The following is a 14,197-nucleotide window of genomic DNA, read 5'->3' on the forward strand; positions in this document are numbered from 1 at the left end:
TAACACCATGACTTTTTTAATATTCTAAGCTCCCTGTTGCAATGGATATATCCTTAATATTGGTTTTGGTTTTGTCTATTTTTTTGCCCCCAGGGCAAATCAGCACTCCCCAGCACAGCTTTAGAGAAACAGATCCACCAGTGGAAGGAGTCAGACCCTGTCATAGCAGGAATCAGGGAGGAGGTGAGATTTTCAAGCACTTCAGTTCAGCTGTGTTCTGATGGTGTCTGTAAGTAGTTTAGGAATCAGAATGGAAATTTTTCCTAAGATGATCAGCCTAGTTGTTTTAGTTGTTTGTTTTAGTTGTTGTTTGTGTGTCCTGTTCAGTCATCTTCAGTCACTTGTGTTGAGAAGATGGAGCATTCTTTCCTGTTAATGTTCAAGAAGAATTTCCTGCTTTGGCTGCAAAGTGACCAGTGTTTATGGTGTGGATGAGGCATGATCCAAGAGCTGAGACATTTGTTCCAGACCCTGCTGTGTTTTCAGTGGCTGCCCTTTCTTCCACTTGGCCTTGCAGATTGCCCATTTCCAAAAGGAGATGGAGGAGCTGAAGGCCCGGACTTCCAAAGCCTGTTTCCAAGTTGGAACTCCAGAGGAAATGAAGATGCTGCGAACTGAGTCAGATGATCTTCACACCTTCCTCTTGGAAATTAAAGAGACAACAGAGGTGAGCAGGCTGTCTTCAAGCTGTGAACCAGCAGAGACTTCCTCACCTGATGTTCCTCCTTAACCTGCTGCAGCAGAACTGTAGATGGAATATCTCATTCTGCTGTGTTAATGAGGGGGCATTTGCCTTTGTGCCTTCAGGCAGATGCTTGCAGAAGCCCTTGTGCTAGAAATGGCAGTAGAAAATGTTACCTTGAACCTTGTCCCATCTCTTCTATTTCACTTTGCAGTCACTTCATGGAGATATCAGTATTCTGAAGACAACGCTGCTGGAGGGATTTGCAGGGGTAGAAGAGGCTAAAGAACAGAATGAACAGAATCATAGCTCAGGTTATTTACACTTGCTTTATAAGAAACCTTTGGATCCCAAGAGTGAAGCACAGCTTCAGGTATGAATCATGTCAGCCAACTTCTGAGAGAGAGCTTTAAATAAAATAAAACTTAGGTTTGTGTGTGCGAATGCTCAGCATTGTTGTTCTGCCCTAAGTATTTGCTGTTTCAGTAAATAGTCTAGTAAATGTGTGGTGAGCTTTGCTTTCCATAAGATTGCAAGAGATGCTGGAAATCCTCTCCTGAAGCTCCTCTCTGTTGTTGCCATTTGCAGTGATGATTCAAAACTCCTTCTGAAGGGGATGTAGTTCACCTGAGATCCATGTCTATTCTAATCTTAGAATGTGGCTCTTGACATCCTGTTCCTTCTCAGCCTGTAGTGTTTGCTCAGGGATTTAGTTAAAAGAATGTTGGGTTTTTTCCTACACTTTATAGAAGAGTTCTTGGAATTATTTTTATCTTCAGCAAGTGCCTTATGGAACAATTTGATGATTTATTATGACTTAGAGAATTGTGTGGTTAATTTCATGGATGGTGGAGCATAAAGCTTAATGATATTCTGAAAGCTGGAGCACAAAGGAAAATAACCAGCAGTACATAAAGAGGCTTTCAAAGACAAGAAAGAAAGTAGGGGTGAAGCACTTTTTGTTACAGCTCTGGTGATGAAGGCTATTTAACCCTAAGCAAAGTAGAGTGAATGTGCCCTACAAATGATACTTGGTCTTTTATACACTGATAAGTTCCTCTCAAGAGGTTTGACTGGCAGGTTGAAGGCATAATTGAATGTCATCTTTGTGGCATTAGGTATCAAGACCATGCATGCAGTTACTAGAAATCAGCTGACACAAAGTAATTTCTCTTAGGTCTGATCTCTAATCTTCACCTGGATTCTGTTGATTGATTCACAGTCTTAATTGCATGCCTGCTTTGATGTCCAGCGTGTCTCTGTGACATTTACAGCTTATGCTTGAGACTTCAGAGAGATGATAATCTTGAAGTATGTGTTTCACTGTGTAGAGAAAGGAGCATGAGGAAAGAAGAACACAGTGGGAAAGAAGTGGAAGTGTATATGAATGGAATGAGACAGCTTTTGGGTCAACTTTGTGAAAGTTTGCTTTGAGAAAGCTGTGTGCTGACTCTGAAATTTTGCTCAGTCTACATCATCCCCATTCTCCTGGGTGAGGAAAGCTCCCTTAGGCAGCTTTGTGTCTTAGTTTTCAATGAGGTTTTCAATACCTGAGACTTTTCTGATGTCCAGCTCTACCAGTTTGGTATCCAGAGAGTTGCTGCCACGTAGGTGCTGTGGAAAGGAAACCTGGGCTTGGCAGTATTTAACACTAAGCCCACAGCAGAACTGGGTTTGCTTTCAGGTTGGAGAGGTCCCACTAGAATTCCATGCTGTATCTTGAAAGCATTTGCAGTGGAATTCTTCTCAAGATGTATTCCTTGGCTGCTTCATTGTATTTAGGTGAACATTCTGTTGAGATGAGCTGAAACCAGCTGCAGTTCCCATTTCAATTTTACTAGGTTGGAATCCAGTCCAGGGCCGTGCCATGCCAGGCAGGAGGGATCACAGGAATGAGACTGAGCTCTGGGTTTGTTTAGGGAGCAGAGCTTGGGGCCAGAGGTCTCTGGCATAGCTGATGCAGTTGTGCAGCTGTGTGGTCATGGATAAGTCACTTTACTCTCTGTCCTTGCTTTTTATTTATTTTTATTTTCCTACCTATAAAAGTCAAATTAATTCCTTGCCTTAACGTGGGAGGTGTGAGCATTTGTGAGTGCTTTCATGAATCATAGTCTGTGAATGCTATTATTCTAGAGCTGTTTGAGCAGCCTGCAAAGCTTTGATCACTTACAATTGTTAGAAGTTTCAATGTTGTGAGATGGGACCAAATGACTCATGCTCTGGTAGTGGCATTTGAAATAAGGATTGTTTTGTATAATGCCTGGTGTTGGTAAAATCTTTTTTGTAAAAACCTGACAGTGCTTTGCAAATATTAGGGACAGTATTACTCTTAGTTGAGAGCTGAGGTGAAATGTCCAGGGCAAACCCTGGACAGTGTGTACCCTATTGATTGCTACATAAATTTTCACCATGTTGGGTTCTGTTTTGCTGGCAAAAGTTTCCAGGCAGAAATACAGGCAAGTGCTCTATGGCTTGGATTGAATGAGCCCAAAGAGTCTTCATCTTCTTCAATTGAAACTGGGATTTCTGAAATGAATTTAAAACTCCCTTTATTTGCGTGCAGGAAATCCGGCGCTTGCACCAGTACGTGAAGTTTGCTGTTCAGGATGTGAACGACGTCCTGGATTTGGAGTGGGACCGGCACCTGGAGCAGAAGAGAAAGCAGAAGTAAGTAATTGAAACTGGAGTACAGAACTACATCTGTGAATTGGGAATTAGTCTATAATCAATAGACAAAGACTTTTTTCTGTTTAAAAGTGTGATTTTTTTTTTTGAGTGGTCTGGGAGTAAAGCTTGTCTCAGACACCTAATGGGAGCCATAGGTTTGAACTGTCTGGCTTCATACATGTTACAGGCTTGTGTCTCTGTGCACAGTGCAAATAGTGCTTGTAGAAAAAGACTGTAAGCTTTGCAGAAATTCATTGAAGGCAGCTAATTAAACCTTTCTAATAGATAAAACATCTTAAAGCAAATGAGCTAAATAAATAAACAGGCAGCACATTCAAAGGAGAAATCTGTATTTGAAATGAACTGAACTGCTTTGGTGATTGACCTTGAGTTTCAGTAGCCAGAACCACTAAACCATTGGTGTTTTCTTGCCTGCCTGTGTCCCAGATGCACAGAATGTCCTTATCCCTGTCTCTTGATGTGATCTCTGCAGGCGTCTGATAGTCCCTGAGCGAGAGACTTTGTTCAACACCCTGGCAAATAACCGGGAAATCATCAACCAGCAGAGGAAGAGACTGAACCACCTGGTGAACAGCCTGCAGCAGCTGCGCCTCTACAACCAGACATCTCAGTGGAGTGTTCCCAGTGATGCACCTCTGAACAGTGCTCAGAGGTGTGTGAAACATCAATTCCTCCCTCTCTCTTACCCCAGCAATGGTGCATCCTTCAGAGAATGATGTGTTGTGGGCATGGTAAGGGAGGACAGGACGTTCTAAGGATTATATTAAACCATGCCCAGGTAATACAGAAGCTCATTGGTTGGATTCTTGGACACTGATGCTTAGCAGAAATTTCCCCTAAAATTTTCAAGAGTTTTTTTAGTAAATGGGGTAATAGAGGCTCCAGGCTGAGATACTGCTGGTTGTCTGACTTCAGGGGAAGAAGTGAATGGCTATTGAAGTTTCCAAATAGTTAAAGGTGCATCATGCCGTATCTAGAGGAGTCAATTGTTCTTCCAGACATGCCAGTGGTTCTAGTGGCTACTTTGGCCTGATTTTGTTCCTGCTTGTGTTGTCTTCTTTCTGCTGCTGCTGTTTTTTCACTGCTCTGCCTTGTCCCAGTTTTGACAGTGACCTTGAAAGCCTGCGCAACGATTTGATGAAAACTACTTTGAAATCACATGCCAAACCTCTGCCCAAAGCACCTGGTAATTAATTTATTCTTTCTTCCTGCCATAAATGTGCATAAACTTTTTTTTCTGACTTGCAGTTTGACTGTAGACTAATAACTGCCTTCCATTTTCCAGCTAAGTTATCCCCAGTGAAGCAGGCACAGTTGAGGAATTTTCTAGCCAAGAGGAAAACTCCACCAATTAGGTCTACAGCTCCAGGTAAACCTTTAGTGACTATAGAAGTCTGGTAATGTTTCTGGGAAGGTGACTTACTTGCTGTGGGACTGAGACCTGAGATTAGCTTTTGACTACTCAACCCCTGCTTCTCCTTTCCCATTCTCCCATCTGCTCTCAGGAGGGCTTGCCTTATTCCTGGGAGGGTGACTTCATTGCTGTGGGACTGAGACCTGAGATTACCTTTGACTACTCAACCCTACTTCTCCTTTCCCATTCTCCCATCTGCTCTCAGGAGGGCTTGCCTTCAGTTGCTGTCTGGTTGAAGGCAGTTAAGAAGTCAAATCCTATCAATGCATGAATAAAACAAGCCAAGCTTGTCTTCAGTTGCTGTCTGGTTGAAGGCTGCCTTTCCAGGCAGTTAAGAAGTCAAATCCTATCAATGCATGAATAAAACAAGCCAACAGGAGACCATCCTAAAATAGGGTGCATTTGTCATGGCTGTTACACTGGATAGTTCCCTCAACTTCATACTGAATTTTGGTTTTGATGTTGCAGCAAATTTGTCCCGATCTGCCTTCTTGTCCACAAGATATTATGAAGATTTGGATGAAGTCAGCTCAACATCCTCAGTTTCCCAGTCACTGGAGAATGATGATTCCCAAGCAGTGGACCAGGAAGAAGAGGCTGCCCCAGTCCAAGTCCCTCGTCATGCTCCTGTGGTCCGAACTCCCTCAATCCAGCCTGGTTTGATGGCTCAGTCTCCATCCTTTGGGAAACAACAGCTCTCCCTGGGTACTTTGTGTGAGTTGTGTTTGCAGTGTCTCTTCTCAATGTGGTCTTGTGGGTAGCTTTAACTACTGTATTATCCATTGCCAGTGCTTCAGGCCTTGGAGAAATGAGATTGCAGGATACAGATTTACTTTGCCAGGTTCCCAGGAGCAGTAACAGAGTGGCTTTGTAACCTCATGAACTTGAGCTAAAGGCACTGAAACACCTTGACTCACTGATTGTGTTTTTGTGACACCCTGGTTCTTTCAAAATGCAGTAACTTAAAACATTGCCCAAAGACTAAGAAACTGGAATGCTACTGCATCTGTGGCCAAGGTTAGGAGTTCTGAGCCCAGCAAGTCTCAGTAAGAGCTGCATTTGCATACACTCAGTTTTCCTTGTGCAAGAGAGGTTTCTTTAATCTCTGCAGTCAGAGAGAAAAATAAGGTGTCAGCAGAAGTGTCTGTTACAGCAAACTGGAAGTCTTCTAATGCATTGAAATGACATCTCTTGAGACTTACTAAATTCCTTGGGATATACCAAAATCTGCCAGGGACAGATTGTGTTGATTGTTTGAATGGCCTGCACATGAGTCCTGTCAGAAGGAAGCTGTGTACTTAGCAGAACTGCAGTTCAGCAAAGGCTTTTGAAGACTCCCTGATTTATAGAGAAACATTGAACTAATACTTTTGTTAATTTGTATTTTTTAGTGCCTACATCTTCAAACAGAATCATCCCACAAGGGGCAGACAGTACCATGCTTGCAACAAAGACTGTGAAACATGGAGCCCCTGCTCCCACTGTCACTGTTCCAGCACCACAGGCAGCAGCTGCTGCTGCAGCTCTGCAGAGGCAGATGGCTGCTAACCAGTCCCCAGGTAAAAGGATGGCTAATTGCCCAAGTGACCTATGAGCAGCTGAATGGGGCTTTCACAGGGATTTAGTGCTCTCAAAGGAGGAGATCATCAAACAAAATGTGGCACACATCTGTAGTTGTTGCACCTCTGAGCTATCTAGTGTTCCTTTGTCTTCCTTTTTCCTGTAAGCTGCTAGTACAAAATACCTGAGAAATTCCCATTTCTGTTAACAGAAGATGTTACAGTGTTGGTGAGAGAGTTCATAATAATTCGATTTGGTCAGCAAGCAAAAAATGTACCAGCTATATAGATTGCTGCCCACTTCTTTTGTCCTTAATGGAATCTGAGGTTCCAAATGTTTCAGGCCAGGCACACTATATATGTTCTAGAATCTTTTGTGGATCTTTTTGGAATTATTCAGGCCATACTGAATGAAATTAAATGCTTAATATGGAGATTTTCTTTACATCTGGTTTTTTTTTCCCCTCCTGTTTTTTCTGTTCATTAAAGCTGTGAGCACCTCCTTGACTGAATCAACTCTGAAGAATGTTCCTCAGGTGGTGAATGTTCGAGAACTCAAGTCTGGTGCACTGACCCCAGCAGTCTCTGCAGTAATAGGGTGAGTGCTGCCCTTCTTTCTGGTGGCCTTTGGTAGCATTTGCATTGGAGCACATCTGCCAGTGGGGAGCAGTAGCAGTGTTTTACTGAGTCTGGCTGTGTAAGACCTAAAATGGGTGCATTTTAGATTGGATTTGTGGATTGAAAAAAAGATCTTACCAGGTCATTCAAGGAATTGCTAATGGCTTGTCCTGAACAAATGATGAGACCAGTATTAACCTCCTTCTCCATTTGTCTGTGAAATGCATTTATGTGCATCCTCTCCTTTTGGGATTCAGTGGCTTTACTGCTAATATGAAATTTGGTCCTGGTATCTCTCAAATCACTACCTCTCTTCTGCCCCTTTCAGTGAGGGAATTGCAGCCCTCTGTCACTGAGTGTGGTCTGTGACTTCAGCCTGTCCAGATGTTTTCCTTCTACTTTGTCATCCTTTGCTGAGAGAACCTTCTCTGGAGTTATGCCTCTTCTGTCTGTTCCCAGAGTCACCCCTGAAGGGAGAGAGAACTGTGCTCTGGCTTTTCTGGAAGCTTGTATCAAATGTTTTGACATCAGAATTTTTACTGAAGGGTTGGGTGTCACTGAGGGTCAGTCACTTTGGAACCTTACAGAGCTGCAGGGCTCTTGCTTGGGAGTAAACTAGGAACGTTGACTTCTGGTATTTAACCTTGAATTTTTTACTATTTCTTGTGAGTTAACTGTAACACTTGGCTTCCTTACTCTGTTTCCTGCAGACAGCAGCCAGCTCAGTTCATTCCAGAGATTTCTGCCTTATCACCAAGCTCTGTCACCAGCCTAGGACTAGGCTTTTTCCCTGTCATTGTAATGACCTTGGAACTGTCTTTGCTTGAAGTTCCTGCTGTTGCTAAAGACCAGGGCAGTGCATGACCAGTTCTGGGCTGGGGAGGCAAGGGCAGCCCTGAGAAGTCTGTACAAAGTTGGGCTTACTGCATGAAGAGGGATAAATTCACCACGTATTTCTAATTATATATGGAGTTCCAAATGCTTTATCCATACAACTGGGAACTGTATGTGCTCCTGGAACTGTTGCTGTTGTTGCATCACCACCGATTTTCACACATTTGTGTGTACTCTTCACTGTCAAAGAAAAAACATGGAATTCTTTGACTGAGCTTTTTAAAAAGGGAGCAGTCTCGCAGTGGTGGTACTCAACTGGACACTTTGACATTTGCCTCATGGTTTCTTTTGCACTTTAATTGAGAAATAGCTTGGGTGCTTTTTGCTATTTTATTTCTTCCTAAAAGTGATAAACTGGAATGGGGAAGGGAATTGCTACATCTTTTGAAAGCCAAATTTGCAGACAGGTCTTCTTGGGAATTTTTTGGCTAAAAGTAATGTTGTGACCAGGAAGAGTTTTCCACTCTCTGTTTCATCAGAACTATGATGAAAAAAAGTAGGAAGTAGTGACTGCACAGAGAAGGTTGTGAGTGAGCAATATGTAATGAGATTGGTTTTCACTTGAACTGTAGTTAAAGAGCTGTCTTACTTTCAAGTAGTTTTAGACTGGCAGTATTGATTGATCTCTCTAATTTATAGAGCCCCAGCTAGCTTGATGTCTTGGATGCTTTCTACAGTTTTACTTTATAGCTGACCTCATAAAAATGTACTTTCTAAAAATTCTACCCAAATGAACCGTGCTTGCCAGTCAGATTCAGCACTAAAATGAAGAGCATTCACCCAGCAAAGTTAATTCACCAGTTTTTGCTACTTCAGACATCCTGGCTCTCTTTTGCTGCCACAGCACACTCTTTGGTTGGTAAGCAGGAATGATTTTTCAGTTGTTATCAGTTGTTCAGTGGGCTGTGACTGGGTGTGTTGGTGGTCCCAGTCCAGTTACTAATACATAGTTGTCAATGAAAAAAATATCCTTTCTCCACAACTGAAGTCAAACCCAGCATTTTCACAGCATTCTCAAGTGATCTTGAGATCAAGTCCCATCCTCTCATGAATTTCAAAGACTTTCTGTCATTTTCTTTTTTGTTCAGTATAAGCTTGAAATTTACAGCTGTACCATCCCAACACCAACTTTTTCCAGTGTTAATCTTGAAGTTTTTCATTGTTTGTTGTACTTCTGTTTTGGGCAGAGGGCAAATCCAGGCCAGGCAATTTAGAGAGGGTACTCATGGCTGGAAGGATGGAAGGACTTTCTAGTAAAGCAGAGCTGTTTAAGGCAGAAAACCATATCCAAGACCAAATGTCCATGCAAAATGTGTCATATCTGTGTCCTCTTCCTTCAGAATATGGTAGAAAATTCCTGTGAATTGGCCTGCAGCTGACCAAACAGTAAATGCACTTTGGGAATCCTCATACTTTAGCAGACAGACAGGATGCCCAAATTTGCTCACTGTCTGGGACTTGCAGCCACAGCCAGAGATTGGTTATTGCCTTAGGGAACTTCTGGTCTGAGTCAAGATGGAAATAACCTGCCTGGGTGAGAAAGCTGGGCTTTGCCACCAAGAGAATGCAATCATGGTTGAGTTTAAGCTTCTGAAATCTTGTGGCAGTGAAGCTCCTGCACCTGGTGGGCCATAGACTTGAGGAGATGCTAAAACTGGTTGGCTGTTCCTGAGTTGCACTGGTGTGATTTGTTAGTGCCCCACAGTGCCAAGGTCAGATCCTGCAGCCTGTGAGATGCTGCCATTCTGCAGCAATTGTCTGGGGGGTTTTATTTCATGGTCAAAAATACCAAACTTGCAATGTAGAATACAGGTTAATTTTATCATAGTTCTTTCCACTACTTTGTCAATGTTTATAGTACACTTCAAAGACAGGAAATGCTCCCTCCACCCCCTCCCAACTTTGCCTCCTTACTCAGCATTTCTAAGCATTGTGTGTACGTGTCTGGACTCCACATTGTGAAGGAAGCTGCTTAAATTTGTTATCCACTAGGCATAAAATTGTAATCCCCTTACCTGCTGATTTTTCATCAACTCCCTGTGAAATAGAAAGCCCTGACTCTTCAGAGACAAGAGTGTCTGGAGAAGACTTGATCGTTTCAGTCTAGAGGTTTAAACACATTTACAGACTTCCTTTGTTAAATGTGGCTGATTCATTTAAGAGGTTTATTCTCTAATCAGATTTGTTCTTTTGGAGTTGTGTGTGGAATCTTTAATAGATGTGGCTGTTGTTCAAGGCTTCTGTGAGCTGTGCTTTCTGAGAGGAGAAGAAATCCTCTTTCAGACTACTTATTCATATAATTGTTTAATTTTTCTTTTTAAGATCATCTGTACCTCACTCTGCAGCCCAGGCAGTCCATCAAGTTTTGGCAACTGTTGCTACAAATCAAGCCAAACAGGTATTTTGATACAGAATCCTTTCCCTGTGGAATACTTACCCGGGCATGCTCAGCAGAGTTTGGGGGTTTAATTTTCATAGCTTGCCCTGCATTCTTGACAAACCATTTCTGTATCTGTGACCTTGACAGTGTGATGCCAGGCATATCTATGTTATGTCTTGCCTTTTGTCACTTCTGGAGACATGCAGCTTTCTAATGGCCACAGCCTTGCTGCAGTGATGGTTGCAGCTAACAGCAAAGGAAGCTGTGTTACGTAGCTACAACTAAATTTCACACAAAAAAAAAGTTACAGGAAATCAGGGAGGAGAGTTCTTTATTACCCTGTTAGTCTACTGAAAATATTGCTTGATAGTTGACAAGCTACTGGGTTTTATATCTGTGCATCAAAAAAACCCAATGCAAAAGTCTTTGTCTTCTGCAATCATTGAGCTGCTGCCCACGGAGGCTTGCTGGCTTGTTGAAAAGGCTGAGGTCTGACCCTGTATTTAAGTGTCAAGACATAATGGGCCTAAGAGTGCAGAGCTCTTCTAAGTGCTGCAGCCACCCACCTCTATTTTATTCTTAAGTTACTGCATGACACTGATAATAGCAAACCAAAGTCAGAAGGACCTTTGTTAGTGGACAGACTGCACTGACCTGAAGTGTTGCTGTGTTTTTAGACACCTCTGACAAGCTCAATGAAGAGCCAGGCTCCACCTTCCTCTGTGTGTGCACCCTCTCCTATGGCATCCACAGCCACTCCAACATCATCTGGCAACAAGATCTCAGGTAAGTTGTCCTTCTCTTGTGGAAATGGAAATAAGGCCTGGATGTCTCTTACAAGTGTGCACAGTCCAGAGAATGAGGATACTGAGAAGATTTTTGCCTCCACTGAGAAGTTGCTGTGCCAGTCTTGAGGGGGAGAATTTGTAAAACAAAGGTACAGAAGTGCAGGAGAGTGGTTTTCTATACTCCCTGTGTTTTGTCTGTTCCTGCATCTAGAATTTAGTGACACAATTCTTTGTTCAGAGTGCACTCAGGCCTTGTAACTCATATCAGGAAATGCTGAAAGCACATCTTCCACAAGGCTGCTGTGGTTTAACAGCAAATAAAAGCAGCTCCTTTGTTTTTAAAACATTAAAATCCTAATGAATTTAAACATTTTAAATGTGATTATTTGCTTTTTAGACATACAGCATTACAGGAGTACCTGAACAAACTTGGTCTAATTCCTGTGCAGGATCTGTTGAGTAGTGAGCTGTAGGACCAACTTCAGAGCCAGTTCAGACACAGTGATTAGTCTCATAGAGTTGGGAAGCTTCTAAAGAAAGAAATTCCCAGTTTACAACTTAACTTAAGGGGAAACATTAGGGGAAGGAAGCAATTGATTTTTAATGTGTATTAGATAATAATGCTTGCATTGGACATGGTTTTATAAGCCTCTTGCATAAATATCTGAAATCCATCTCTGTTGGTCTTTTGCCTTTAATCCGTGGATGTAGGTTGCCTCTTAGCCAGGGGTAAGAAGCAGTAAAAATAGCTAGGAATCATATTTGACTTGGCAAATGCTTCTTAAATTTTGGTTTATTGAAAATGTCAGCTCCTGAATTTGATAGCACTTCCTTTTTATTAGAAATGTATTAAATTATAGACTGTATGTGCAAGCTAATCCCTGCTTTTCTAATGGATAGATGACAAGGTGCTTTGTTTTGCTGGGTTTTTTTTAATTTGTAAATTTACTTTAAAAGTATATTTATTTGTTGTTCTTGTAACTTACAGGACAAGGGACAGTAAAAACAGTTGCAGCTGTTTCTTCTACTGTGACATCAGTGCAAGCAACAACTTCACAGCTTAACAAAACGTCCTTGTTTTCTTCTGCAGGGTCTGTATGAGCATTCACATTTCTTTGTAGTTGACATTAAATATGAGTAGTGGCTGTTACAGCAGGTGTTGCCTACAAGCTGTGCAGTACTGTAAAATAGCACCTGCAGATGTTAGACTGGGAGGGCAGGGGTTGTACCAGAGTCCTTTGCAGACCTTGTTTGTGGAAGCCTGAGTGAGGTCTGAAGGTCTGTGAGACTCTGACACAATACCATGTTGCTCTGAGATTTTTCAGTGTATAACTACTGTAAAGTAGTTATACACTACTTTACAGTAGTTATATAGTAAAGGATGACTGGCTTGCTTTTGGGGTTTATCTACAGTGTTGAGCAAGTTCCCAGTTAGGACTTGAAATATGTACTGATGGTCACACTCACTGAATGACTTACTTATTTTAATACAACAGAACAAATTTTGTGTTTTGGCTTGGAAAAGTGATCAGTTCATGAAGGTGACAAGAGGGGCCCCAAGCCATCTGGTGATATCTGTTACATAACAATAACACAAAGGCAAGGCACATGTTGTGAACATACAGTTACTTTGAAATCTCTCTTATGGAATGGTATTTCAGGGATGGCAAAAATGTTTATTTGATTATATCTTATGTTTAGGAGAGAGGGATAATTCCTTAGGAATGATTCTTTGAAAATCTGCATGTTTACTGGTCTAACACTCAAGTGAATTTCTCTAAGAAGTTGTCAACATTAAGTATTTCAGAATACACACACATTCAAATGGGTGGTTTCTTTCAGTCTCACCCATTTCTCTGCATGTTTTTTAAGTGGACGCTACCCAAATGCTTTGCTGGGCTCTTCAGTGGGCTAAAAGAGTCCTTTTGAGTGATGGAAATTCAGACTCAAAAAGCAAACAACCCTGCCTTTGTCCCATGTGCAGTGCCTCAGTGTGTAAGCCATATGCTAAATGCAGTGCTGTTGTCAGTGATGTCTTAGTCCCATGGCCTGACTTCTGTATCAGCAGCTGGTCTTTGAGAATCAGAGAGAGCTTAAAAAGCCTGAGGGAATGAAGATCTCTGCAAGACTCATTATGAAAGATCACAGTATTTTTGCAAGACAAAATATTTTCAGTGTAAAATAGTCATGATAACTTTTCATTTTTGTCTTGCTCTGAGTGATCTCCTTTTTGATGGATGGTTTTATCCAGTCATTCCCTTCTGCACATGCACTGATTCTTCCCTTTTAGCTCTTTCAAACCCTAGTTTGCCCCTGTGGTTTCTCCTCTCACCAGTCTCCCCAAATCTATCAGGTTTTGTTGCATGGGGAAGAAACACACAGCAGAAAGGAAAGAACATGCAAGGATCAGGGTGGTCAAAAGAACTTTGAACCCTGACTCTCTTTAACCCTCTAGAAGCCTTTCCAGAGAGGGAACAAATGGAGCACAGTGTGTATGTGTGCTTCTCTCTTCCTGTTTAGCCCTTGGAGAAACTGCTCCTGTGTGCCTGGCTTTGTGCAAGTCTGTACTGGAAATCTGAGCCTCAGAGTTGTGTTCATCATATGGCTGGAAATTTCTGCACTTTGAGCTAAGTCATTCTTTCCCTTTCTCCTCTCTCCTCCTAGGTCTGTATTTAATTTTGGGGGTGTCACATCAGCTGCTTCATCACAGACGCTGCCCAGCCTCGCTCCCTCACAAGGTTAGTTTGGGAGAGTTGTGCAAACAGCATCCCTTCCCTCTTAACAGTGTTTACTCTTCCTAATCCATGTGGTTCTTGTGCTGTGTTGCACTTCTATTACTAAAATTGCAATAACATTTCATGCATATGTTGGGTTCTCCCATGTAATACACAGAAATCTGGGCCACCCACCTATCAATTAAGCAAAATATTTGTTGCCAAGAACATTTAAGAGGCACTAGTTTATGAAAAGGGTAACATCTGTAGTCATTTCCTCTGCTGTTTTTAATTTGTAGATTTAAAGTTGCAGGTGGACTGACATAGAACTGTTACCCAGAGAGCATGTAGTAATCAGAGGGAAATGCTTGGAATGGCTTTGTGTTGCTTCCAAAATTGAAGTGACAATACATAAGATGCCTTTTCATGTCATAGGTAGACCCTTCTTGTCAAGTCTCAT

The 14,197-nt window shown here is 42.0% G+C and overlaps 1 protein-coding gene across 3 annotated transcripts in view; it reads left to right on the forward strand.

The window, feature by feature from the left end:
- NUP214 (nucleoporin 214) overlaps positions 1-14,197 on the forward strand; it is a 38,790-nt gene that overhangs the window by 11,342 nt on the left and 13,251 nt on the right. For 2 of the 3 annotated variants that reach the window (XM_041406678.1, XM_041406679.1), the window contains exons 15-28: positions 94-183; positions 518-667; positions 897-1,055; positions 3,246-3,349; positions 3,843-4,022; positions 4,471-4,556; positions 4,656-4,739; positions 5,253-5,498; positions 6,176-6,343; positions 6,833-6,941; positions 10,178-10,253; positions 10,913-11,021; positions 12,012-12,114; positions 13,688-13,761. In XM_041406678.1, the coding sequence (XP_041262612.1) occupies positions 94-183; positions 518-667; positions 897-1,055; positions 3,246-3,349; positions 3,843-4,022; positions 4,471-4,556; positions 4,656-4,739; positions 5,253-5,498; positions 6,176-6,343; positions 6,833-6,941; positions 10,178-10,253; positions 10,913-11,021; positions 12,012-12,114; positions 13,688-13,761 (1,738 nt within the window). The remainder of the gene's footprint in view (positions 1-93; positions 184-517; positions 668-896; positions 1,056-3,245; positions 3,350-3,842; positions 4,023-4,470; positions 4,557-4,655; positions 4,740-5,252; positions 5,499-6,175; positions 6,344-6,832; positions 6,942-10,177; positions 10,254-10,912; positions 11,022-12,011; positions 12,115-13,687; positions 13,762-14,197) is intronic. The other variant, XM_041406680.1, reaches the window with a different exon arrangement.

The sequence above is a fragment of the Onychostruthus taczanowskii genome, unplaced genomic scaffold, assembly GCF_017590055.1.
Source record: "Onychostruthus taczanowskii isolate IOZ18803 unplaced genomic scaffold, ASM1759005v1 scaffold25, whole genome shotgun sequence".
Classification (NCBI taxonomy): domain Eukaryota; kingdom Metazoa; phylum Chordata; class Aves; order Passeriformes; family Passeridae; genus Onychostruthus; species Onychostruthus taczanowskii.